Raw genomic sequence first — 26,443 nt, 5'->3', positions numbered from 1 at the left:
GTATGTAAAACAGACGTGTAGCTAACTGTATGTAATAACAGATGCACTTTAGCAAATTGGCTAATGCTAGCGGTGCGGTTCGCTATGGTCACGCTTGCCGGCTAAAGCTAATGCTCTCCGTGGAAAAAAAGTATGTTTCATCCTCCCAAATTGCAGACACGGTGCGGTGTTGAACAGGCTCCCAGAGAAAGAAACATACATCTGTCATATTAATCATGTCGTCTATGTCATCCTAGACACACGTAATGTCATCTTTGATGCTGATGGCACATTTTTTTTCTTTTCTTTTTTTTTAGGTTTCTGCATGTTTGTGCTGAGTTTAGTGAAGAAACATTACCGCCTGCAGTTTTACATGGTGTGTATACAAACAGCAACGCTAATCAAACTTATTTTGGAAGAGATGACTAATTGAAAGAAGAATGCTCCCCGGAATATAATTGATGATTAACCTGCACATCATCATGCTTTTAAATGATGTGCTTTTGCTCATCTGTCAAGCAAATATTGGACTGAAAGCTGCGTTGGCGCATTCCAATGCTGTGACACTTTGTGTGTGTGTGTGTGTGTGTTTGCCATTCCAGTTTGCGTGGACCCATGTGACGCTGTTGATTGTGGTGACTCAGTCGCACCTAGTCATTCAGAACCTGTTTGAAGGAATGATCTGGTAAGCCCCACAGAATTGTTGTAGTGACAGACCTTCTGCAAACTAGCGAGGTCCCCCCCCCCATAGAAGGGCTTGGTTGTTGCCGGTCACGATGGTGGCAGAAGCACTTAAAACCGAGAAAGGCTCTGACAGGATTGAGCATGAACTCTACACAACTACTTACCCGAGAGAAATCATGACTTCTGTGAGCCTGAAATGAGATTTGCAGAGCTAAAAAAGTGCTCTAAATGAATAACTAATACAAAGCGATTCCTTTGATAATTGATTTGTTGTCTATTCATTTTGACACTCTTGTACAAACCGCCGTGGTGTCACACAAATCTGCAGGCTGGCATTTTCCCCAAACGGTATTGAGTCTTTCGACTGACTTCTCTTACCAAATTGTGTTTTTAGGTTCATCGTGCCCATCTCCATTGTGATCTGCAATGACATCGGCGCCTACCTGTTTGGCTTCTTCTTTGGACGCACGCCGCTCATCAAGGTGACACGAAAACGTGTTTGCGAGCTGCCCAACGCAGCAGGCGGCGCCATCAAGCCTGCCTCGCGAAGCAATTGCAAGTACTACGAAGGAAGTTATCCACGGGAAACAACTATTGATATGGATGAATCGAGTTTCTCAAATGTTAATTAAGTAATCGACGTGAAAAGGAAGCTTAAGGGCAAGACCCATAAAGAAAGAAGCGCAGTGTTACAATGGTCACACGCGGGACATGTTCAACAACAACAACAACCACCGTCATTCAGCGTGCGTGTCTTTGTGTGCGTATGCGTGTGTGTGCACAGCTCTCGCCCAAGAAGACGTGGGAGGGCTTCATCGGCGGTTACTTCTTCACCGTGATCTTTGGATTCATTGTGAGTGCACATATGCAGCCACACCGTTTCGACACAACTTCTACCTCCCGACATGGCGGGCACACAACTGATATAAACGCACAACCGGATGTTCACATCTACACGAAGAGCTTGCGCATTTTGGCCGCAACACGTGGACGTGACTAAATGCACAAATGTGCCAACTCCAGCCACGTCATCAAAGATGCACGTCGACACGCGCTGCAAGCAACTGAAAGTGGCCGCGAGTCCAATTGTGCTTTTTGTGTGTTGCAGTTGTCGTCGCTGCTGTCCCAGTTCCAGTACTTTGTGTGTCCGGTGGGCCTGAGTAGCGAGAGTGGCAGCTTGTTCACGGTGGAATGCGAGCCGTCCGACTTGTTTGTGCTGCGGCGGTACAACCTGCCGGCGCTGGTCCGCAGTGTGCTGCCGTGGGTGAGCTCCTCGCACTCCTGAAATACGCTTGGTACATTTGAACGCAATTATGGTAGGATCCTTTTCATTTGATAACGTCAGAGAAATTCAAGTGATGGGCTCGGCAACATTTTGGAAGCAGCTGTCCTAACCCATCGCATCGACATGTTTAATTGCTAGCCAGCATTCTGTCGCCACGCAGTTTAAGACATTACGAACGATAGCAAACATTTTTTTGTGTTCCTTTCCCAGGAAACCGTGACGCTGTACCCGTTCCAGATCCACAGCATTTTCTTGTCGTCATTTGCGTCGCTCATCGGCCCTTTCGGCGGATTTTTCGCCAGTGGCTTCAAGCGAGCCTTCAAGATCAAAGTGAATGGGCCTACTCTCTCTGTCTCTCAATGTTGCGTTGTCGCCGAGACACGAGCGGAGTCGTGCTGAGCGTCATCGCCACGCTTCTCTTCTAGGATTTTGCCAGCACCATCCCGGGACACGGAGGGATCATGGATCGTTTCGACTGTCAGTACCTGATGGCTACCTTCACCCACGTCTACATAGCCAGCTTCATCAGGTGGGAATTGGGAATTCAGCCCCACATGAGAAGAGCCACACAAAAGTCTCAAGAAGCAATGCTCTTAAAAGATGCGACGAGTTTGCCATTTTGGCTCGAGTTCTATTTTACTGTGTTTTGTTTTTTGTCACAGGGGTCCCAATCCCAGCAAAGTCCTGCAGCAGCTGCTCATGCTTCAGCCGGAACAGCAACTTAGCATCTTCAACACGCTGACCTCGCACCTGAAGGACCGAGGGTTGCTGCCCCCCGCGGCATGAAGGCGGCTCGACTGGCAACCGTGTGCGTGATGGCGCAACTACTGTATGTACACAAACAACACATGAAGCGTGTCGTATCCTGACAATTCTTTATCCGACTTGAAACCTGCACTAGCTTTAAGTTACAAAAGAATCATCGGTTTGGGAGCATTGCATCCGACCACCATATTTGACCAGAAAGTGGTCAAAGCCCACGTTGCACTGACGCGCCAATAATGAGTCGTCGGTTAGCGGCCTAGCACATGTGCTAACCGGCGACTGTCCACTTTAGCCCCACGCTTGTCAAGTCACCAAACGTAATGCTAGATGCTAACGTACATAAAGAAATGTTGAGCTAATATATACCTATCAATAATATCAGCAAAATGAAAAAATACAAATCAAACAAATCTTTGTAGCTAACGAGCATGGACAGACACATTTCGTAGATTTGAATATTTAGATCATGAAAAGAAATCTTTTTATATTTCTCGAGTAGTTAGACGACAGCATCAACTTACATAAAATTAAGATGTAACTTTAGATGCAATAATAACCAGCATGCTCTGCATAGGGGGGGAAGTAGCACAGATGCTAAAAGTATATACATAGATAGTTTCATAGCAAAAAAGTTGTTTTATTCATGAGTAAAGTGAGGGAGAGCATTCAATTCATGATAGATACAATAATGTCAAGTTTCTTATGCTAAGAAGTTTGCATTCTCTTGGCAGTCACTAGTGTGTAGCGCTAGCTCATTCAGCTAATAATATTTGAGCATGTGTGTGTGGTGTAAGCATAGTTCAGCTGCTAACCGCTAAACTCCCCAGTTCGCATTATTCCACTACTACTACTGAGGTTGAAGAAGCACTAAAATATTCCTAATGCTAACAAGGGCAGCCACACTGAACAGCAAAAATTTGCTAACTACTAGCAGACATAATGAGAGAAAACTCAAATTAGACTATTTATTCAAATTGGAAGCCGTCGTTCATGTTACCTTTGTTAACAACGCTCTTGCTAACCACTGAACAAGGCTTGTGGCTTGTAGTACTGCTCCACAGGTAATGACAGTGTCATGAACTTGCTAAACTAAAAGGTGCTTTTTTTTGTTGTTTTCTTTTAGATGTTAAGGAAGTTAACATTTTCTTGGCCGCTAGTTTGTTCAGTTAAAGGCTAGCCTGGCTGCTAACCTCTAAACGGCTAACCAGTTAGCATTGTACTACTGAAGAAGCACTAAAATGTCCCTACCTGCAAACGTTGAGAGCCGCACTGAGCCCCACTTTTTTAAAGGCTTTTATTGCGTGAAATTAAATATTTTAATGATGTTTTTGAATGTAGTTTGCAATGAAGACGATGTTTAACACAGTAAGCTTTGCAGATGATATTTTATGCAAATTTTCCCCAAATGTTGGTGCGATTCTTGGGGGCAGGGAGAAGAGGTTTACCAAAGCGTTTTGTTTTCTGTTGTTGTTTTGTTTCGTTATTTTCCTCTCTTAACTCCGTGCTGCTTTTTTTCCCCGGGTGGACTGAGTCCTCCCCTTCCGGGACATTTATTTTAAAAAGTGCTACTGGGACCAGATGAGGAGCTTTTATTGTGACACATCACTTCCTGTCACAGCTGCCCACTGAGTTGATTTTGAATATGTTGACATTTATATAAAGGATACAGAGCATTGCTTTACGGACCGGAATATTAAGCCCAAAACAAAAGGTTTTTGTGACCGTAAAGAAATGAGACTCAAATTAGTCTTTGAAATATTAGGTCCAAAACAACGAGGTGTGACAGTAAAGAAACGAGACTCCCGACTTGTCGCCAATCAACTGATGCATCTCACCACGGCTTTGTTCACTTAATGTGCTCAGCACTGGTTGTTATCGACAAACAAACAGATAAACAAAACCGGGCTACCAAATAGCATCCGTTTGATAGCCCTTTAAGCAACAGATACTTGAACACAAATGGATGGAGCAAACACATGTAGACAAATCATATCAAAATACTCAAATCGTTGATTCTTTATCCTCTGTGAAGAACGGCGACCGTTACTGTGGCTTACAAAGGAGTTGGTACTATCACGTCTATCGGTATGTTTGTACTCTTCTGCCGCCAGGTGGCCAAGACACATATAATATGCAATATCCGAAGAATTGCACCGAAACCGAATTAACTCTTTAAATTGTCATTCCTGTATGTTTTATAAAGTACATGACACTGTGACATAAGCAGTCAGCCAATAGACAGCGAGTTAGTCTTGTGTTTATTGTCACAACTCACGCAAAAAAACTTGACAGAAAATTGACAATCGGCTCTGCAATCGTTTTTTTTTTTTCGAGTTTGGGAAGCCTTTCTATAAAGGTTCTTTGAAGGCAAACGGGAAAAGGTCCATTTTGATTGCCCCCTTGACAGACTCGCACATTCAAAATCAATCAGGATTGGCCATGACATCAATGAGTGTGCCACATGACTTAATTTTTTTTCTGTCTATCCCACCCCCTCTTTGGGTTGTGTAAATTCTTCCATCAGAGAAAATAATTTTTGGAAAAAAAACTGGAACATTTAGCAATGGTGTTACTTTTTATTTATCATTGTGAATACTTGATGATGTTTATTATCATGGTTGAAGATGAAAATGATGAAGGGTTTGCAATGAAAATGGGGTCAATTATTTAAAAAAATATATATTTTGTTGTTTATTGTAACATTTTTATTCTGCACAAAAAAAAATGACTATAAAATAAAAACTACAATTTTTTTTCCCATACTTTAACAATGCCACAAAATCTCCAAATTCACTTGAAGAACATTCCAGATGTCTCTGAATTGAAATAAGCAACCCATTGTAAAACAAGCACACAACTCGATCATAACAACAACGCAGACTTGAGTAATAATTTCACGCGCTTTTCTGAAATCTTTTACTCACCAGTGGTGCTTTTAACTGAAACGACATTGACTCCTACTGGTGGACGTTTGTAAATCAGCAAAACAAAAACAATGCTTGAAAAGTGCAATTTAAATGGATGGCTTAGTGACATTTTTATGGCATTAGTATCAGTGTAGTGTTAATTATTCAGACCTGACCGTTTGGTCCACTTTAAACGGACCAGGGTTGGATTGGAAGGCTGATCCGGACCTTTTGTGCAGGTGTGAATACACGCAAACGAATCCTGGTGCGGATTAAACACTTTTTGAAGTGGTCTCGGTTCGCTTTCAAACGAACTCTGGTGCGGTTCGCTTCAGGTGTGAATAAAAACGGCGAAGATCCGCATCAACAGCACAAATATGCAGAACGGGAACGCAGCGTGTAGGACTGACAACAAAAAAATCCCCCAAAATCGGAAATTATCTGCAAATCCATGGGGGTTAGATGTTATATGTATTGTATAAACTTAAAACAAATAGTCACACCTGGAATTCCCTTTCCAGCCCCTTACGTTTTGTCCTGGCTGAAGCCACTATTTTTGAGGTTCCGATTGCTTAAAATGGACGACATGAGTGTGGTGCGGCAAAGCTGTGCAGCGCATCGCCGTTTTCCATGCATTAAGCGCGCTCGACGCGTCACCCGATTAGCAGCGGGTTGAACGGAACATTGGAGCAAATGTTTTCCTCGCCGTTTTGCGTTTGTCTCCTTTGCGGACCAAACAGGCGTCTGAGCAGAGCCAGGGCGACTCTCACCGTCAACCTGAGCAGCAGGAAGGCGAGTGGCGTGGCAATCTCCATCAGGTGGAAGATGGTGGTACTGAAGCGACTCAGTCCGCACGTGAGCAGGAAAGTAGCGAGGGCCACGGCCGGGTACAGCGTCAGCTTTGCCAGCATGAAGACGTGCTCGGGGCCGCCGTAGCGCACCGCTGGCCGCAGCGTCCGTTGCCCGCCGCCCTGCAGCGCCGCTACCCAGGTGGCCAGCTGGAATGCACCGGCGCCAAAGACCAGGACGCAGGCGGCTTGTACGGCACGCCGCTCGTCACGCGAGGCGGCGTGAGGCAGCTCGTGGGTGAGCCGGAAGGCCAGCGGCAGGCCGCCGACAAAGGCCAGGGACATGGTGTTGAGGAGGCCCATCAGGCGTGTGGCCTGGGCCACGTGCAGGAACAGTGAGTGGTGCGTGAACCAGAGCAGGCCCACGGTGGCGAAAGAGCCCAGGTAAGCCAGGTAGTCTGACCCGTACGGGCGCAGCGCCGCCACCAGGCTGCCATTGAAACGCTGCCGCACCATGGCCGGATCGGGGACGTTGTCCTCGCTGCAAAACAACATTTTTCCATTATTTTAAGAGTCAATGGATGAATTGGGTTTAAAAAAATAAATTTGATATAAAATTTAAAATAAAATTTCTGTCACTTTATTGAAAAAACAAATGTTTTTCATGTGAGGGCAAAAAACAAAATTCACACACAAATTGATGGTGATTCAGTTACTCGTTTGGTCATATGTCAGAAAATCAAAACATTGATTGTTGTTTGCTGTCCTATTTGGACTCAATTCAAAGATTGCTTTCATAGCACGCCACCAAAATCTCAGGAGATTTACTCTCGCCAGGCTGAAATTACAAAGCATTGGTTCAAGTCTCAAAGCAATGAATCCATTGTCAAAATGTGCTAGGTGTGTGTGTGTGTTGTTGCTGTGGAGAGGAATCATTGTGATGTTGAAATGTCGTCATAATCCCACGTTTTCAGAATTTACCAATTGGTGCCGTGACCCGGATTTGCAGTACCTACCAAATGTCTAGGATGAGCAGCGTGGCCACAATGGCGTAGACGCCGTCACTGAAGGCCTCCACACGCTCTTTACTCAGCGGCTCGCTGGGCAGGAAGCTGTAAAACATCACCTGCTCCGGATCCTCCTCCGCGGGACCTCAAAAACACACTTTGATTATTCTGAAAAGGATTTGAATTCAGAGAAACCAAGAAGGTACCTACCGAGGAGTTTGTCCCGACACCACAGCACGCCCTGGGAGATGTACGGAAGGAAGATGACAAGAGCCAGCAACACGTAAGACTGACAAAGACGGAGAAGAAAACCAACTCATCAGGAACAAGAACATAGCAAGAATAACCCCAAATCGGAGAAAACAACTGAATCCCATCAGGATCTATTGATCTCACGTCAGGAATTGTCAAGTCAGGAACATCCGAAACAACGCTATCATCAGAAACAGGAACACCACATCTGGAACAACAACATGAGGTCAGGGAGTCTGGACCAACCAGTTGGTAGCAGAAGAAGGAGCAAACTGCAGCCAGGAGGCACATGACAGGAACCCTCAGGAGGACTTTAAGGATGTGATGTCTGTACACAGTGCGGTCCTCACACGCTTGGATCTGATCCTGGAGCAGGAACGGACGACCGAAGGCGTACAAGACGATCACCGACTGCACAAAAAACAACGCCGCCGATAACAAGTCAGGCTTGGAGATGCGTGCGCTAATGTCAACGACAGACCTGAATGAGACCGATGACCATCACGCAGCCGCAGAAAAGAAGAATTCCAAGAATGTGCGAGGGAAAGGTCGCCATCAGCGAAAACTGCAAGCACGAGAAAAAACCTCTGTGGTGATGTCATTGGCGATGTCATTTCTCAACAGATGGCGGCGATGAGACTGACTGTGTACGGCAGCAGGGTGATCAGCATCATGCACGCCTGAAACCCCAAACAGGAACGACACAGAAGGAACAGCAATATCATATCGGGCCGGTAAAAGGAACTTCAGGCACAAAGTTCACATCAGTCTACATACAAGGTTGAGCAAGGCCAGAGTGTCGTCGATCCGCACGATCACTTGGAATAACCTGCAGCAGAAAAAAGGACAAGTCAAACAAGAACTACAACTCGGGACCTGTGAAATGAATCTGTTGTTGCCATGACAACATTTTTTTTTTTTTTTTTTTCTCCACACCTGATGTGCGCCGCCCAGGCCACAGTTACAATGAGGAAGGTCATCAGATAGACGGCCAACTTGCCTAGCAGAAGCTGAAGGTTTTCATCCAGCTCCTAAAATGGAGATCACGTTACCGTGGTCACGTTACCGTACTTGGATAACACTGATATCACGCGTTACCTCGTCGCCCTGCATCTTGGTGTGGGCCACAGGAAGAATCTGCGTGCACACACATTTGTTAATGGTGCTCTTGTTTGTTGGCTTATATTGGATGTCAAGGAAGCAAGAAATGAAGGCAGACTTGATCTAAAGTGCTTTTATTCGCCCCATTAAATGACGTGTCCACATGAACTTCTCATGTTGCTCATATTGGCCTCAAAATAAATAAATAAATACATTATTGTATAATATTGTTCATAACAGCAGACAAAAACGGCAAGAAAGCGTTTGAGTCTTCCGCCATAGCCACGCCTACTTCTAAAAACGTTTTCTTACGTCACCAGCACATACATACTTTGTAGTCATTGGGCAGCGACTGACTGACTTTCGGGCTTGTGGCCCCGGTCGCCGTTTTACCATGACGGTAGCGATGATTGAGAGGAGCGCGTCGCTGTAGGCCAGCAGCCGGTGTGAGGACTGCGTGCCGCCGTGAGCCTCTTCGGCATCGCCCGAGGCGGCCAGAAGGCTCTCTGTGGACACGGCAGAGGCGCGCCGCTCCGCGTCCTCCCCGATGTGTTGCTCCTCTTCCGCCGCGTGGTCGTCACCTTCGTGTTGGCTCATCGCGGAGCTCGTCGCGCCCCTGCTCTGTTTGCAAACAAACCGTTGACAGTCAGGTGACTCCAGGCGGCGGAGAAATCGTATGCGGAAGTGCGATACGTCATTGAGATTTCTCCCGAGGTCTCACTCATTTAATTCAAATATTTATAGTGACTCAGTTATTGAATAAAAAAATGTTTTGATCTACTAAAAGTACAATAAGAACCACCGTCAATTATTTATGCATATTTTTAAAGGTAAGCGCTAATGGGGTAAAGTAGTGTCACTTTTCTGCCTCTAGAGGGAAACACCAGTCTAGCTTAGTGGTCATGTGTGGAGTACAGCCTTTTTTTTTTTTTTTCATGAAATGAATATAAACGTATACAAAGTGAGTTGTACAGCAAGAAAATAATTGTATTTATTCTTTACATATTTTTAAACATTTTATAACCTGAGGAATTATAAACAATAATAACCATTCGATTTATTTAGGTCTGAATGTCAAAATGTACGTAGCGTATAACCAAAATACAAGTAACGTAACATTTACTGGTATTTCCTGTAATTCTTTGGGGGTTTTGGGGGGGGGGGGGGGGGGTTAATGGACTTTTCTATTCTAGTGAATGAAGCCGGAGTGGCGCCCCCTGGAGTGTGGAAGCTTGACGGGATCTTACAGCTCTGCCACCTGGGTGTGTCGCCCATGGCCCCGCCCACAACCACAGCGGAGGATTTGACAGATGCTCTTCATCCATCCATCATCATCGCATTATTACTCTTGCTGGTCTTGCTCTCCTCCGCAATGGCAAAGTTCCTGACCGAAGTCCTGGGATGTGCACTTCCTATGCGGGAGGTAAGGACTCCTCACCTGCTCATTTGTGTTGTTGATGCTGAAGTTGTGGCCTTGGCAACAGGAGGAGGAAAGGGGATGCTGCTTGACAGCTCCTCACTCATGCCCGTGCGTTTTTGTGGTTTGCATTTGAAAGAGGCAAAAATTAATTGCATTTGACTCCATTTTTAAAGAGGCAAAAATGAAACTGGCAGTTAAAGGTCAAACGGAACAAAGAAAAAGCCCCAAAAAAAGGCAGAGGAGTGAACTGTTAAGTGAAAAGATGGTAAGAGGTGACATGTCACTCTTTTTGGTTGTTTTTGTTTATACTGTTGCCTTTACATGGAATTGGAACGGCTGGGCATTGCATAATGACACACACACGCACACACACACACACACACATACACACACCAAATCGAGCAGATTGCAATGCCTGATGGATTAGCAGCTATGCCTGTGCTGTTTTTGGATTACAGCTGTGTGTGTGGGGGGAGGGGGGGTCGGATGTGTGTTTGTGGATTATGAAATGATGGGGGAAATGTGTCACGGGATGACAGAAAATGAAGGACGGTGTGCCAGTCAGACAACAGTTAAATAAAAAAAAATCATCCCTCAGATATTTTCTCTATTTTAAGATAAGCATGAAAGCATAAATGAACAATGTGGTAATAATCATAGAGGTAGTACGAATGCTGCGTCTGGAACCTGTCAGTTCATCATTATTTCAAGAAATGGTCCACCGCCAGTTCCAGGGACTTTTAATTCTTGGTCCTTCCAAATCCCAAAGATTCTTGGAGCCTTCAAAAGTACTTTACGCCCTTAGTAAAGTATTCCTTTGGCTTTTAATTGACTGTAATAGCACAGGACGGACACAATAGTCCGCCAGCGCAACATTTGGAACTGGTACTTCTTGGTAAAATTGGAGTTCCCAGATCTTGAAAAAAATAAATAAAATACAACCTCCCCCTGGAGGGTCTTATTTTGAGCCCGATAAAATACCTTGGAACGCAATTCATCTTGCGGTTCAGGGGCAATCTGACAAAGTGACTGAGGGCAAAGACTTTGAAATCACTTTTGTCGTTTACTTTGTTTTCTGTATTTTCTACATTTACCAGATGAAATCGATAGTTTAACACGCATGCGCGCACAGATACGTCCACACGCACAGGTTATATAACGGCGCCAAGCCGATTGTGTGCGAATAAGGAAGGACAGTGTGTGTCTCCACGTAAACATTCAAGCACGAGGAAAGAATTAGCCAGCTGGGAATGTCAGTTCTGGACACTGCATGTGTGCGCGTGTGTCTGTGTCGGGATGGAAATGTGCAATAGATACAAAGTGATGGATTTTTCAATATTTTCCTCACCCCCACCAAAAAAATAAATTCATAATTTAAGACTTCTGGGAAAAAAAAAAAGTGTGACTACTTTTGGAGCGGTGCAACTGGCTCAGTCCGATTCACCTTCATGTGAATGAGTTGCAGCTTTGACTTGAAGGTGAATGAGCTCGAGCATACCGCTAGGCTATGTGTGGGCAAGTCTTGATGAAGCAGCATGTGGCTCATTGCCTGAGGTTATGCCATAGCTAGTGTTTGGGGGCTGGTGTAAGCGTTCAATCCCATATCTGGGATTTAGCCAGACACCCCTCCCCCCTTTGGCCCGCTAGCACGCACTAGAAGGAATGTGTACTTACTTCCGAGGGTCACTGTGGCCATCCTCCCTTCCGACAAGTTTGGAATGTCTGCTGTGCCCCATGCCTGTTTTTCTTTCTGCTTGTAAATTGATCCGGACCACACATGGAGCAGGTCTCCTGTGAACCCCCTTTGGTCTACATTCTCCCTCCCACGCTTGCTGTCAATCAGCAGCTAACAGCGTCAGACCTTCATCCTTTCTATATCTTTGTCCTGATTATGCACCGGTCCCAATCTTGGTCACGGTCAAGTCACAGGTCCTGGTCTCGACTTTGGTCCCCGTGTCCCGAGTCTGTCGTTGTTTGAGTATCCCTTGCGAATTTGGCTCGAGCCTCCAGTCCCATTCGAGGCCTGGTCCTGTCATAGGCTATGATTACGCTCTAGGCTGTTGCCCTATTTTATGCCTTAGTTCTGCTTTGGGCTTTCGTTCCAGTCAAGGCCCTAGTCTTGGTATATGCCTTGATTCTCTCAAGGATCTGGTCCTGATGTATCGATGATTGCGTCATGGACCCATGAGCAGTTCCGTCACGTCAAGATGGAAAACAGCGAAGATTCAGAGTTCAGCGATGCCGGATACCCCGAACCTCTGCGAGAAAGATGGCAGGACCTTTATTTGGGATTGACCATCGATCCTCAACCTGCCGGTATGTCCTGTGTGCTTTTGTGGGGGTATAGTCACGCAGCGTTACGTGATGGTACACAGCAATGAATGATCGATAAGTTAAATTTAATGTCATTTCTACAGGTGCAATAATTAATCGATAAATCAATAACTCATAGATGATCACATAATTAAACGTTGTTTTTTACGATTGATTAATCACTCCTTGTTTAATTTGGAATTGTCCAAATCCTCAAAATTTGAGTTTCTCAGTATTAAATATTCTACAATTTCTGGAGTCCTCAATGGAAGCAGATTATTTAGGTTTTGTTGAATCAACGTAAACATGCTTTGCTTTTTTACTTTGGACAATGATCAAAATATTTATTATATAAATATAATATATAATGTTTATAATATATATATATATATATATATATATATATATATATATATATATATATATATATATATATATATATATTTATTTATTTATTTTTTATTGACCAAATTAGTATCACTCTGCAATGTTCTGAGTTAAGGCTCCTAATAGGGTAAGGAGAAGCTTTAGAATATTTACTTGTGAAGTTTGTGGCCTTAAGAGAAATGGAGATTCGGGGGAAAGAAGCAGAAAGGTGGACACTGGGGCGGATCATAAGCAAAGCGGTGTGTGGAAGACAAAAGTGAAGGGGCTGGGTACGAACGATGAGGGAGCGCTGACGATCCCGGCAGATTGGCTGCAAACGAGCCCTGTAATGAGTAGTAAATGTCACAAGGCTTTGGCGGCCATGACTGAAATAGTAACGAATGATGTCAGAAGTTTTGTTGCCGATGACATGTCTGTTAAAGAAAGAATCCAAGCACGCATCATCCTGATAAAAAACTTAGCCCTTCTGAATTCGTCGGCGTAGAACGAGGACCACTGAGATGATCCGATCTAAAGCTAAGAAGTTCGGCACCGGTACGTAACGGCCGTCATTCGTTCAGTCATGTAGCCGTAACCGTGTTTGGCTAACAATTTTACGCTACTGCCAGACAGAGGCTTCTGCCAATACAAGAGGCAAAACAAACGGAACGGAACATTGAGTAAGTCCTCCTTGGCCAAAATTGGCATTTGGATAGTGACCAAAAAGTCTGAAAAGTTTTGGTACTCCATCGGTGATCACTCAAACGGGAGATACTCGGAACGGGTCTGAAAAGAGTTCCGAATGTAGACATTAACGGCGACGTTGAACGCTCACAGCCAACAAGAACCCGATTTATGGGTTCATGGTTTTACCCCACTGACCCCGCACTGAGTTGTGACCAAAACAAGACATTGCGCCCCAGGCCGGGGCTCAAAGCGGGCCCCCCGAGACCGACCGCAGAATACGCACTCTAATCTGGGTCTCCTTGTGCCGCAGCTCCATCTCTGGAAGCCGCCAGCTCTCCTCCCCAGGCTTCACTCGTGGCTACGCCCGACGAGGCAGCGGTGGCCTCGGCCCGCCTCCCTGACGATGCCTGCCTCCGCATGGAGCCAGCCCTCCAGCACCTGGCACAGTGCTACCAGCAGCTGATTTCGGAGACACGGGCCCTCCTGGTGCAGCTGGAGAAACAGCGGCAAGAGCAGGCCACCTGGCACCAGGAGCTCCTGGGCCAGTGGCTGCAGAGGCAGCGAGAGGCGGCCGAGAGAGAGGAAAGGCGAGAGAAGGCCCACATGGAGCATCAGATCCAGGTGCTGGAGCTCCTCACTTGTCTGGTCCGGGAGCAGGCCTGCAAGTGCAAAAGCGGGGTGACCACCACTAGCGCGCGGGCCGCCGAGGTCTCCAGCGAGCTCCATCACTTATTTACCAAAGGGGAAAGCTAAGCTCTGAAATGCAATGGCAAAGCCTCTCGTGTCACCGTTGAACACAATTTTGTAGACTTTGATTAAACAAAACAAGCTCAACCTTCTGCTCCTGAGCCTCTCTTGCCGTCATTACGTGCTCGACCTGGATCCGATCACCGTCGTGCCAACGTGGAAACGTCGATTGCGGTCAGGTCGGGTGCTTTCTAAAGTCACCAGTTCCATACATGTGTCATTTTAAAAAACATGGTCATTTTGCTTCAAAGCGGACTCGTGCTGGCCACCAATGCCCAAATCGCAACCTCGGCATTTCTGGTTTTCAAGATTTTGTCCTCGTCTCTGTGTGTCCTGCGATTGGCTGGCAAACAGACGGGAGGACTATTTTCTTTGTTAGGTCATGCCCATGCGCTTTTCTGCGTGAAACGCTGCGTGGTCATTCCGCCAAAACGGATTCATGGGGAAACTTCAATCTGTGCTGCTTAATCCCGCTTCATGTAATATGTTCACTGAATGGATGGATGAATGAATGACATGTATCCAAATTAGGATTAGGATTTCAGATCTGTTTTTGCCCCATTTGAAATGTCATCAGTCATAACATTTTGTCAATACTGGTGGTAAAGCAAAAAAAAAAAAACAAGGCCAAAGATGAGGCAAAAATTGAAGGACTCCTTTTGTAGCATTAATTCTTTTCAAATTGAATTTCAGTAAAACAAACTAGATAGAGAAAAGTGGAAAACCAACCGGGGGAAACCGAGACAATAGAAAGAAAGAGGAACCGATAATGAGAGGAGGAGGCGCGGCCGCGTGGCGCACCTCTCTTCTGATTGGCTGACGACCTCACACTTAAAAGCTCGCAGTTTCGCGCTGACTTCAGACCGAGACCGAGACGGAGAGGCAGACGTGCGAGAGGCATCATTGACATACGTGCCTTCTCGCGTCTTCCATTACGCTGTCACCCAACTGACTTCTCTCAATCTGGATTTTATGTTGCAGTTTTTCGTTGTTTTTTTTTCTATTTGCGTTTTTTTTGGCCTCAAATGTCCGTTGACGTGACGTGGACAAAAGTATTGAGACAGCTGTAGAGAAAGGGGAAAGGACGCAGGCCCACCTGAAGTCCAGGTAAATTGAACACGTTCTGGGTGTGCGCGTGCGTGTGAAAGACGTTTGGGGGGGGGGGGGGGGGGACTAAAATATGCAATAAATTGAACAAAGCAAATAACAAGTGGGTTTGAAATAGGAAAAAAGTCACAATTTGTATTTTCAAAAAAACAACAGACAACAGCATGGACGAGGGAATACTTTTTTAGTTAAAAAAAAAGTAAAAATATAAAAATAATAGAATATTTAACATACAAAGTAAACAAATCGCAAGTATGGGGGAGTAAATAGCAATTACCAGGGTGATGGAGAAAATAAAATGTCAAAATCTCATGTGAAATTAACAATATTTAGAAAATAAAAACAACATAAATAGCAGGTTGCAGTCTATAATTAAATGATACTGAGTCTCAAGCACCAAAAAAATAGGATTAGTAAAAGTATCTATTATTAATGAAGTGACTTTTTAGTCAGTCAGAGCCACTCCAGTTAACAATCTTCACTTGATTTGATTGACATGACAAATTTCACACTCTAATCTAAATCAATGGCTTTGTGTTTTCAATGCTAGTACGTTTGGAGCCACACGTTTGCACACCTGACTAAGAGGATTCCCACCCCGTCTCCTGCAATTTAATCATTAATCCCTCATGGCCTCTTGACTTGGCCACAATTCATTTTCTAGCTCGGACTTATTTCCAGAGTTTGGAAAATTAACATTTCTATTTCTGAATGTATCTTTCAAAGTATCAGATTTGTCCTCATGTATAGCCAGATGGCTAAACACTCACAATGTAAACAAAGAGCCCGCTATCATGTGTTTTTTTGTTTCACTTTCTGCTAGCTTGTAAGCTAAATTAACGACAGCGTGTGAAAAATAACGCTTATGTCCATCAGGGTGTGCCCCCCCCATAAAACAAACATTGTACAAAACAAACTCGTGTTACAGTCGTCACTCGGCACTATTGAGCTTCACTCTATATTCCATTTGATCAAAGTTGGATACCTGATCTGATCCGAGAAGGGTGCGTGGTGCGTTGAAAAGCACTTTCATCTCTACATGACATCATCCGTCCTCGGGCGGTGTCCAGAGCGATGTCACAGATGACATTCCCTTTTGGCTCGTTTGATCAAACAAGCGGCAAACAATGTAACACCCGAAAGCTCATCCTAGAAACATTTGGCTCCAGAAAAATCTATCTCCTGGATCTATTTGGCAGTGTGAGATTTGGTCAGAGTGTCTCTCATGACCTGAGCCACACAAAAAATGTCTCAGGAAGGCGTTTTCCAAAAGACACAAGTGATCATTAGCTTTGGAACGGCCATTGTCGGCTCACTTTGGACATCTCAGGGTTCTTCTAGATTTCATTTGGAGAATTCAACTCTTGAAAATATTTTTTTGCTTTAAAACACCAAGGACTGAACTGACACAAACACCTTACACATAAACGTGATAAAACAACCGACCCCCCTCCCACTATTGCCCCCACACAAACATCTTTGGTTTCACATACGGGCCCTCAGATGAAGTCCACGTGCGTCTCGGCTAGCCCATTCATGAACTCGAGTGCAGAACATTTCCATGAGAAAAGAGCGAGGCAGCGGGAACATCTGCCACACCATGTGGTGGTCACGCTCACACAAACCGATAAAACACAAAGGTCCGTCTTTGTTGACACTCCAGCCTTTAGCAGGTTAGCATAGTCAGATCACAGACATGTGTTTTTTCTTGCTGTGCAGTGATAAAAAGCATAACAAAGACAAAGAGACAGCTGGATGCTCGTTGTTTACAAACGTCAGCAGGTTATTTGATTCTTAACTGCTAGCTAATTGCGTTTTTTAATTGCCGTACATTAAACGCAAGACTGTCGGAATTGTGTCCGCCATGTGAAAGTATTTTTACTTTTTCCCACCAGTTATTCATTCGATGGTCTGTTTACAACGATGATTTTACAATTTGTTTCAATGTTCTCGACAAAATGTGTAAGTGAGAAGTGTTATTCATTCGATTTTAGAATTTGCTTCAATGTTCTCGACAAAATGTGTAAGTGAGGAGTGTTTTCTGCTTGCATTGTTAGCTATCAGTGTTACGCAAAAACAAATACTAAATGTTTTTGGAGCAAATTCAAAACATTGAATTCTTTTAACTTTTAAGTCAATTTTCCTGATGCTTCCAAACTTTACAAAACAAGCCTTCATGGGTTCCAGTTGTTTACTTTGAGTTGTTTTTCTTCCCACTTCCGTCCCCTCATCTGTTTTTGTCTTTTTCGGGGCATCGCCCGGTTCTGATTTAGCTTCTCGCGGTTTTCGGCAAGGTCGAGCAGGGTTCAATTTTGGCGGGACAGCTGCGAGGCGTAATAGCGGTCATCTTTCATCCGGTGCAGCATTCCTGCTCTCGCAGACCGTGCTTTTCTTCCTCCAGTCCAAACAAAACAAAAGCCAAAAGACCGTCGTCTTGAAAAGGTCCCAAACTATAACCGTTATTCTAACCGTCAGCGTCTGCGGTCCTGACCCACTTGTTTTTGTTTTGCAGGACAACAAGAGCATGCCTCAGACACCGCACGGCGCCGGGGGCTACAACAAAAACTTCTACCAGGCCCAGGAGGAGGCCTATTCTGGACTCTCCTACCATGACAACAACCTGGCGTCCGGATCCTTGGACGCCCTCATACGACACCTGCTCCCCACTGTCGACTATTATCCGGATGTGAGTATGATTGGACCGCGAGGTTTTGGGGCAAATTCAGCCCACGAAATTATTATGTCCATCAAAAGTTGGCTCACCAAAAACTCCTGAAAACAGACAGTTAGCAAGTTATCTATTTTAGGAGGCCATTTTCAAGCCATCCGCGGGGTTCGTCATTTTCCCTGTTTGCAATTTCCCAGTTTCTAAGATGATTTTTTTTCCCCTTTCTCCACAGAGGACGTACATCTTCACATTCCTGCTGAGCTTTCGCCTCTTCATCCACCCGTACGAGCTCATGTCCAAAGTGTACCACCTGTGCGTGGAACAGCAACGACTCGGCGACCCCCAAGCCGATAAGGTGGCCGCGGGATCTCGAATTTGTCCCATTCCCCTTTAGCGAATCTGACACTCGCCGATTGTTCCAGATACGACTCCGAAAGATCGCTCCAAAGATCCTGCAGCTGTTAACGGAGTGGACGGAAACTTTCCCTTACGACTTCCGGGATGAGCGGACAATGTGTGGCTTGAAGGAGCTGACGCATCGTCTCTCCACTGGAGATGAGGTGGGACATGAACAAAAAAAAAAAATGACGCGAATGCTAAGCTAGCCCGCTTGCCTAATGTATTCACATGGTTCAGATATATCGCAAAGTTCTTAGCATCAGCACTGGAGCAGCAGTTAGCCACCTGCTAGCGTTGTGCTGCTAGTGAGCATGACATGATGCTGGTGCGTGGCTGCTGTTTTTCAATCATGGGAACCGTTGGTTTGTTTATTGCATGTGATTTGGGGGTGTTGGATGCTAACAATGAATGAACCAGCTTGAGCAGAGCAGATGGGGAAGGTAAACATCCATCTGTCATTTGGGAGACAGCCCCCTCCCTGCCCTACCAACCCAACTCGCCCCCTCCCTCTCCCATTGTTTGCTGTGCAGGTTTCATGTCATTTGTCTTTAATCTCAAAATTGATATGTGAGACAATAACAACGACGTCATGAGAAGGACTCGCATTCCCTGAGACGCCAAGAAAGAAAGAAAGAAAGATAGACAGACAGATGGAAGGACGGACAGACAGACAAACAACCAGACTTTTGAATCTGCATAAATTAAGTGCGCCCTTCCATGCAGTCCTCCCAAAAGTTCAATGCTGGCCTGGAGCAAATGCTGCTCATCACATTTGTGCTTGTTGTTGTCGACTACTGGGAACATTTTGTCCATCTCTGAGGCACAGGAGTCGAGCATCAGCCGCGATGCGCAAAAGCTCGAGTTCATTTTGATGCTTTGACAAAGCTTGTTTTTGTGGACCGACAAGCATGCTCATAAGACCCATTGATTGGATTTAGATGGGAAAAAAAGTTCTAATCTAAAGTCCCCCCAAATGAAGTTAAAAAGTCCCAATGATCATCGTCACACACACATCTGGGTGTGGTGAAATTTGTCCTCTGCATTTAACCCATCCGCATGTGATTTTGATCCTTCCCCTGGGGGAGAGGGGAGTGGTGCGCTCGGGAACCATTCGGTGATCTAACCCCCCAATTCCAACCCTTAATGCTGAGTGCCAAGCAGGGAGGCAATGGGTCCCATTTTTATAGTCTTTGGGATGACCCGGCCGGGGTTTGAACCAATAACCTTCCACTCTCAGGGCGGACACTCTACCAGTAGGCCACTGAGCTGGATAATCCTGGAGTCTGTGTTTTTGCGCTTTCACTTCCTCAATAAAATGGTGTTTTTACAACATTAAAAAAAAATACATTTTTATATAGTATACATAATTATGTCCTTTTGAAAAGTATGATTTTAATTTTGTAATTGAGTGACTTTTTTGGTTGGGGGATTTCACTTTTCATAGAATAAGTACAACTTGTATTTGAAGTTAATCTGGGGGAGAAGGGTGCTTGGAGTGGAGGTCAACTCCAAGTCGAGGATTGTTTTGTCTCACGGCGCTGGAATCCTGTCTCGCCGCGCCTGATTGGCTACAAGTGTTAACACTCGTTCACACCCTAGGAAAAGAAAAACTGTCTCTCCACGGTGGAGCCTGGGTTTGTTTATGCAGACTTTGAAACCTCCAGCAGGATGTGGTTGTGAGAAATCCACAGAGGCAAACACATGTGCGTCCCTACTCTTTTTTTAGCCCCCCCCCCCCCTTCTTATGTAACCGAGTTCAGTGTGTCAGTGCGTGAACGATTATCTAATCTTGGCCTCTTCAGAGTCCAGGCCGCCGGAGGCTCTTTGGTCAAAGTTGGAGAGTCGCTAGCGATCAGGAGCTTGCGTAAGTGACCCCAAGGACGGGGTTTGGGTGGCGGCGCTTGAGTGTGCTTGTAGTAAAAGAATAAAAAAATACAAATTCTTCAAGCCCAGCAGGTTCTCTAGTGAGCCGCGGCAGAGCGAGCCAAAAAGCCACGGTCGCCACATTTCCTTGAAGACAAAAAATGAAATGAAAACAAATCTGTTCCGCCATCTTGAAAACCACGGTGGGGCACGGGCAAACACTGGACAGACCCAATTTATTTCCCGTTTTACAGATTTACAGGAAGGCGACGAGTCAGCTGAGCCAAGGCTTGATCCGGAGGCTGGCGGTTCTCAGCCAATACGAGGAAGCGCTGGTCAAGATCAACGCGGCGGCGGCCGAGCGCCTCGCCATCCTCAAGGCCAAACCTCAGGCCGCCATTCACAGGGACATCATGTCCATCTGCACCGACCCCTTCACCTTGGCCCAGCAGCTGACCCACATAGAACTGGTGAGAACCAAAAGCGAAGACTGATCAGTGGACGGGAAGTTCTTTTGGTTTAGTTAATTACTCCTGGAGTGAAGCGTGGCTTCGCCTATTGGGCAAACTGTAGTATCTGTTGTTGTTTTAAAGATTCTGGTTTGAAGATCATCCACTTGGTTTGGTTTTATTGAAGGATTTAGAATATTGTTCTTCCTTTTCTCAGGAGAGACTCAGCTACATTGGCCCTGAGGAGTTTGTCCAGGCATTTGTCCAGAAAGCTCCGGAGGACAACGGCAAGGTAAAGAGGGAAAGAAAAATTTCCCGGAATAAATTCACAGATAAGACATCCATTATACAATGTTGTGGCGCCATTTTATGCATTTTTCGGGATCCTGACCCATTTGGAGTCTCGGCTTCACGTTGCCGGGATCTTGAGACACTATCAGACAAAGGAAATATACGCCGTCGAGCTTGTCAAAATAGAAGAACACAAAAGCACTCTTGCCCGGTCATTTCCTTCAAATCCCGACGGGATCTTGGACGAGATGGGCATCGCTAAGCAACCACAGTCGCCCGCGGGCGGGTGGGGGTGCGCTCGCTGTTCAAGCTTTCAGGTTGCTAGGCAACAGGTTGATTTGGGATGCAAGGTAATGAGGGGGGAGGCGAGGGTGTCATTCTGCCTGAGGCCAACCTGCCTTGCACCCAGAAAAGGTGGAGTGTAAACCCCCCCCCAAACACACACACATACTTCCAAGGCCCATAGGGGCCCCTACAAGAGGTGATTGGTGTCAAGCCAAAGGAATGTGTGCAATCCAATTGAGAAGACTCCTCATGCAAACGAATGAGCGCACTCTTGAGCTAAGAAACATGTTTGTTGTTGTTTTGGATGCAGAGCCTCTTTAGCGAGCACAAGGCGGCGGCCAACCTGGAGGCCTACGTGGACTGGTTCAACAGGCTCAGTTACCTGGTGGCCACCGAGATCTGCAGGGTGAGGGACGGGCTGCTGAAGCACTTAAACGCCTCCATTCAATGCTTAACATTAGCTTTGAGATGTTAGCTTTTGAGCTAAGAGTAATTTTCATCGCTAAATAATCAAAGGACTAGGTACTTTTAAATCAGACTTTTCACTCACTTAAATAAATGGCTGGTATTGACATCCGTTAGGGATAGCGCTAGAAGATAATCAATGTCAACTTTTAGGGCCTTGGCATTAAAGCTAATCACAAACTTCATTAGAAAAAAAACTCTATTTTCAATCCCTGAAGCCTTTTAAATTATGCAGTTTTTTCCCCATTTAAATGTCTCTTGACATAGCCAGCGTTAGCAAATATTTAGCCTCAGTTTGAAACTTAAGCTTTGAAGCTAATAGCTCATTAAATAACATATTCATCGGAATGTTGTTGTTTTTTTGCCCAAATCCCCTGAGTGTTTTAAACGTGATTTTATTTGCGCTCAAATTTTGGGCTAGCATTAACAAACATTTAGCATTTGTTTTGAAACGTTAGTTTAGGAGCTTATGGTAGTATTTGAAACGTTTTTCTTTTCGTTTTTTAATTACAAAAGACTGAAATGTTTTTACATTAACTTTATTTCCACTAATGTGTTTCATGTTGACGTATCAAATCTAGCATTGGCAAACGTGATTGTCACTAGCAGCTCTTTTGTGTCATCTTCTTAACAGCCCATAAAGAAGAAACAGCGAGCACAGGTGGTGGAATTCTTCATCGATGTCGCACGCGAATGCTTCAACATTGGCAACTTCAACTCCCTCATGGCCATCATTTGTAAGTTACTCATCGGCCACGCAGTCCTGTCCTCATCCGGAAAGTTAGCGCACCCACCCTCGCTTTTGAATTTTGCATAGAACAAGCAAAAAAAAAAAAAAAAAGAAAGAATAGTCGTTATCCTACATGCCCTTCACCGAGGTGAACGTCACCATTTGGAATTAAAAATGTTGAAAAACTCACAAAAGCTAGATTTACACACTTGGTGCCGATTTTAGTGTTTGTTTTAAGGGTGGTCCTGGTTTGGGGGGGGGGATGTCTGGAGGAGAATCTGGTCAGCCTGCGTGGGGTGGGGGTGCGCAAACTAGCAAAGCAGATGGTCAACACTTCCGTCAAGAAACTTAGGTCAAGAAAGTCCGACCACACGGAAGAAAGGATCCATCGATTTACCTTTTTTGGGTGGGGTCGTTCGAAGTCCGTTGGTGACCGGGTGAGCGATACACAAACAAAATATCTCCTGGGAACCCGAAAGTGCTAAACAAAATATATGGCCATCACTTTTGCTCAGACTTGAGCAACTTGTTTGGGGTTTTGATGCGGCCCTATTTGAATTTTTCAGGAAGTGAATTGAACTCATGAAGAAAGTACAGTAATTTACAATAGTCATTTAAATGTGCCCTCTTTTGAAGCAGATTTTAAAATCCTCTATATTTCAAAACCATGAATCCATTCCAGTGCCCCCCCCCAAGAAACTGTGTAGAGACGGTCACAACCAAACACAGTACGTGTCCTTTTTTGCAGAAAATAAAGAAAATATGCTTGCGACTATTGTTGCATTATCCGTCTTCATACTTGTTGTGCTTGAAAATTCATATTAGCGCTTTTAAAATTGCCCCAAAAAATGAATCGGTTCTTTATTATTTTTTTGTACACTATAAAGGTGGCAGACAAAATGGTGCGTTGTTGCGCACGCAATGGGATCAGTCCACGTGTTTTGTTAAGCTCTTGTTTGTTTTTTTTCATTGTAGCCGGGATGAATATGAGTCCCGTGTCCCGCCTGAAGAAGACGTGGAGCAAAGTGAAGACGGCCAAGTTTGACATCCTGGAGGTGCGTTCTTTTCATTCTCATTGCTGGGCTGCGTGTCCCAATACTTTTGTCTTGACTGTGTATTTGTAATGCGTCTCCGCAGCGCCAGATGGATCCTTCCGGCAACTTCTACAACTACAGGACGGCGCTGCGCGGCGCCACCCAGAGGTCCATCACGGCCAATAGCAGCAGGGAGAAGGTGAGGACCTCATATGTCAAAAAAGCGGTGTGCCAGAAAGATGCAATCTGATTTAGTCAAGCAGATGGTTTGACTATTCTACGGACGATTGCATCAATTAAAGGAAAGATGTTTTGAGCGCCTGTCGCAACCAACTTGCTCTTTTGTCTCGTGGCCTTTCGTCTGGCAAAGACAAACCCGTTCACGTCGGCGACGTAAGCGTTGCCAGCGAGGAATGCGAGCTTCGTTTGCCAAGATTGGGTTACACGAGAGGGCCAGAGGTCAGCGGTCACAGAGTGGGGGAAAAAAAGGGGGGGGAGGATTATGGTCCCTTGGCAGACCTTTGTAGAGTGTCTGTTGTTAGTACTTGTCCTATATTTTTTATAGGTTTTAATATATGCAATTTGATGTAAAGCATTTTTAAAATGAATGTTAATATCATTCATATTTTCAATTGTTTATGTATTAGAAAACAATATTTCAAATCAAATTTTTTTGTCATTTAGGGGCATTTATTTAATTTTTAAAATGTAATATTTTTAAAAGGGTTGGTATTTTTTCTAAATGTTTTTTTAAATGAATTGTTTTTCTTCAAACAAAATATTATTTACATTTGTTTAGATTTCTCTTTCTTATGCATTGTATATTCAAACATTTCTGAACATTTTTCTCAATTTATTTTCAAAAAGACAAAGTTTAATTTCTATTTAAAAAAGTTAAAAAAATTATTTCATAATTGCCAATAGCTTATTTTATCCTGATTTGTTTTTTAACATCGCAAGGCTGCTACTGCCAACTTTCTCCCCTTTTCACGTGGCAGCCTCTGTTGTTTGTTTGGTAGTGTGGCAACGGACGGGCGTCCGTTCGGCTTACGCAAGGCGCTGTCCCATCATGTGGCCTCGTCTTCATCCTAATCATAGCAACAACACGCACGCACGCGCTCGCTCGCTGAGCAGTGTGACTTGACTTGTTGGCGACAGACGAGCAGGACGCGGTAGCCCGCACGTTTTGCCTTTGTGACTCTTTTGTGCGCATTCTAGATTGTCATCCCGTTCTTCAGCCTGCTCATCAAGGACATCTACTTCCTCAACGAAAGCTGCGCCAACCGGCTTCACAACGGACATATCAACTTCCAGGTGAAAAACACAAAGAATTCAAATGTGGCTTTTACTTCTATCAATTTGTCTTAAATCAGACAGTGTAATTCTTTTGAGGAAAATGTACGAGTGAGAAAAGTTATTGAGCTGGCAAATGGTGAGCAACAAGTTGGAATGTGTTGCTGCATTTGTGATTTTTAGAAATGGTGGGAGCTGGCCAAGCAGGTGAGCGAGTTCATGAGCTGGAAGGCTGTGCAGTGTCCCTTTGACAAGGAACGCAAGGTTCTGCACTATCTGCTCACCGCGCCCGTCTACACCGAAGACGGTACGCCCGCACGCATGCATGAAAAGTCTACACACCCCTCTTCAAATATCAGCTTTCTGTGATGCAATCCAAAGGGGGAAAAAATATTGTTTGAGGTGGAAAAAACTACAAAGCAAAAAACTAAATAGCGGGAAAAGTTACAACATACATGGTGGATAAGCTACATGCTTTAGCAACTTGACGCAAATTGTTATTGTGGCGTTTTCCCCCGCTCATAAAGTTACTGAGAATAATTTTTGACAAATTTTTTTTGACAATGTCTTCTTGTTCTTTGCAGCGTTGTGTCTGGCATCGTACGAGAGCGAAGGTCCCGACAACAACATGGACAAAGACAGATGGAAGTCACTCAGGTCATTCCCACCAGCTGCTGGGCATTGACATATTTTTTAATTATTTATTGATGGATTTTTCTGTCTGTCTTTGCAGATCCACGCTGCTAAATCGAGCATAACCAAGAAGGTCCAAGATGGCGTCTGGAAATGAAAAAAAAAAAAAAAATTATCCCGTGTCTGCGAGGAAACCACCAAAGTTACTTTTTCCACTAGCGTGGAACTAACTGCAACTTTTTCCATCTCTTTGTAAGACATTTCTAGTCTCCTTTTGTATACTGTGGGAGCAACTACATGCTAGCTGCTGGTTAGCTAGCATGTGCCATGCCTCTGAGCTAAAACTAAGGTCAGCTGTTATTTTTTGTTTTCATTTTCAAAATGTGCTGGCTGCGTTTCAAAGACACCTCGGATGCTAATTTAGGATATTAGCGTTACAACACAGTGGCTAAGCTACACACTTTAGCAACTTTATGCTAATTGTTATTGTGGCGTTTCCCCTGCTCATTGAGTTGCTGACAAAACATTCTTTATAAAATTCAACTTTTGTTTATGTGTCTGCACTGTGTTACTATTGACCTTATTTATTTATGATCTCAATTGTGAGAGTTGATTTCACGTATTGTAACCCGTGAAGCTTTTAAATTTGTGATGTTTTTGTTAACAAATGTTCTCCATGTGCCCTTGTCGATTGAGTGTGAATGTAAAAGGTTGTTTGCCCTGCCATTGGCGAGCAACCGGCCCCTGCCAAGCGCCCAAAAGGCTGCTGGGCTTTTTATAGTAAACTTTTTTTTTTTTTTTTTTTAATGACTATGACCTTCTTTTCACAACTGTTAACCCTAACATAAAAATACTGTGCACATCAATAGAACACTAACACTAAAGGCAAATTTGAAATAAACAGTTACACAAGTTACACACGAAAA

General features: G+C 44.5%; 4 protein-coding genes across 8 annotated transcripts in view; 3 read left to right on the top strand and 1 right to left on the bottom strand.

Moving 5' to 3' along the window:
- Nucleotides 1-5,484, top strand: part of cds1 (CDP-diacylglycerol synthase (phosphatidate cytidylyltransferase) 1) — a 10,698-nt gene extending 5,214 nt beyond the window's left edge. The window contains exons 6-13 of the mRNA XM_085910510.1: nt 297-355; nt 582-664; nt 1,058-1,145; nt 1,448-1,516; nt 1,772-1,927; nt 2,159-2,278; nt 2,374-2,477; nt 2,611-5,484. Of these exons, the coding sequence (XP_085766636.1) occupies nt 297-355; nt 582-664; nt 1,058-1,145; nt 1,448-1,516; nt 1,772-1,927; nt 2,159-2,278; nt 2,374-2,477; nt 2,611-2,734 (803 nt within the window). The 3' untranslated portion in view covers nt 2,735-5,484. The remainder of the gene's footprint in view (nt 1-296; nt 356-581; nt 665-1,057; nt 1,146-1,447; nt 1,517-1,771; nt 1,928-2,158; nt 2,279-2,373; nt 2,478-2,610) is intronic.
- Nucleotides 5,042-13,164, bottom strand: tmem175 (transmembrane protein 175). 2 transcript variants are annotated; one of them, XM_085910509.1, is made up of 12 exons: nt 13,041-13,164; nt 11,862-12,517; nt 9,161-9,388; nt 8,765-8,803; nt 8,603-8,697; nt 8,444-8,495; nt 8,311-8,346; nt 8,148-8,231; nt 7,913-8,077; nt 7,625-7,703; nt 7,424-7,559; nt 5,042-6,948 (listed from the first exon to the last, which is right to left on the bottom strand). In XM_085910509.1, the coding sequence occupies exons 3-12, from the start codon at nt 9,362-9,364 to the stop codon at nt 6,273-6,275; spliced, it is 1,566 nt and encodes a 521-aa protein (XP_085766635.1). In that variant the 5' UTR covers nt 9,365-9,388; nt 11,862-12,517; nt 13,041-13,164; the 3' UTR covers nt 5,042-6,272. The 2 variants fall into 2 exon arrangements, with proteins under 2 accessions (XP_085766635.1, XP_085766634.1); XM_085910508.1 differs by lacking the exons at nt 11,862-12,517; nt 13,041-13,164 and having other exon boundaries at nt 9,161-9,499.
- Nucleotides 9,044-26,443, top strand: rasgef1ba (RasGEF domain family, member 1Ba). 3 transcript variants are annotated; one of them, XM_085910505.1, is made up of 16 exons: nt 9,044-9,481; nt 9,642-9,728; nt 9,961-10,190; nt 17,920-18,093; nt 18,308-18,430; nt 18,498-18,635; nt 20,592-20,807; nt 21,004-21,078; nt 21,673-21,768; nt 22,462-22,564; nt 23,533-23,612; nt 23,695-23,790; nt 24,810-24,905; nt 25,068-25,191; nt 25,469-25,541; nt 25,618-26,443. In XM_085910505.1, coding segments are annotated over exons 2-16 (1,650 nt in total). In that variant the 5' UTR covers nt 9,044-9,481; nt 9,642-9,727; the 3' UTR covers nt 25,643-26,443. The 3 variants fall into 3 exon arrangements, with proteins under 3 accessions (XP_085766631.1, XP_085766633.1, XP_085766632.1); XM_085910507.1 differs by lacking the exons at nt 9,044-9,481; nt 9,642-9,728; nt 9,961-10,190 and adding exons at nt 15,176-15,407; nt 17,681-17,849; XM_085910506.1 differs by lacking the exons at nt 9,044-9,481; nt 9,642-9,728; nt 9,961-10,190 and adding an exon at nt 15,176-15,407.
- On the top strand, nt 12,994-14,387 carry LOC147058318 (uncharacterized). 2 transcript variants are annotated; one of them, XM_085910520.1, is made up of 3 exons: nt 12,994-13,421; nt 13,496-13,546; nt 13,864-14,387. In XM_085910520.1, the coding sequence occupies exons 1-3, from the start codon at nt 13,388-13,390 to the stop codon at nt 14,304-14,306; spliced, it is 528 nt and encodes a 175-aa protein (XP_085766646.1). In that variant the 5' UTR covers nt 12,994-13,387; the 3' UTR covers nt 14,307-14,387. The 2 variants fall into 2 exon arrangements, with proteins under 2 accessions (XP_085766646.1, XP_085766647.1); XM_085910521.1 differs by lacking the exon at nt 13,496-13,546 and having other exon boundaries at nt 13,004-13,421.

This window comes from Syngnathus leptorhynchus, chromosome 4 (assembly GCF_054491065.1).
Source record: "Syngnathus leptorhynchus isolate UIUO chromosome 4, UIUO_Slep, whole genome shotgun sequence".
Taxonomy (NCBI): domain Eukaryota; kingdom Metazoa; phylum Chordata; class Actinopteri; order Syngnathiformes; family Syngnathidae; genus Syngnathus; species Syngnathus leptorhynchus.
Note: the sequence above shows the minus strand (reverse complement) of the source record. Positions and strands in the feature narration are given on the sequence as shown.

Coding starts and splice junctions, on each gene's coding strand:
- tmem175 (XM_085910509.1), bottom strand. CDS start 9,364: ATGAGCCAACACGAAGGTGACGACCACGCGGCGGAAGAGGAGCAACAC. Junction 8,496..8,602: donor GCCTGGGCGGCGCACATCAG/GTGTGGAGAAAA, acceptor TTTCTGCTGCAG/GTTATTCCAAGTGATCGTGC. Junction 8,232..8,310: donor TCACCCTGCTGCCGTACACA/GTCAGTCTCATC, acceptor TCGTGCTTGCAG/TTTTCGCTGATGGCGACCTT.
- rasgef1ba (XM_085910505.1), top strand. Junction 21,079..21,672: donor CTCCGGAGGACAACGGCAAG/GTAAAGAGGGAA, acceptor TTTTGGATGCAG/AGCCTCTTTAGCGAGCACAA. Junction 23,613..23,694: donor CCAAGTTTGACATCCTGGAG/GTGCGTTCTTTT, acceptor GCGTCTCCGCAG/CGCCAGATGGATCCTTCCGG.
- LOC147058318 (XM_085910520.1), top strand. CDS start 13,388: ATGATCCGATCTAAAGCTAAGAAGTTCGGCACCG. Junction 13,422..13,495: donor AGCTAAGAAGTTCGGCACCG/GTACGTAACGGC, acceptor CGCTACTGCCAG/ACAGAGGCTTCTGCCAATAC. Junction 13,547..13,863: donor CAAACGGAACGGAACATTGA/GTAAGTCCTCCT, acceptor CTTGTGCCGCAG/CTCCATCTCTGGAAGCCGCC.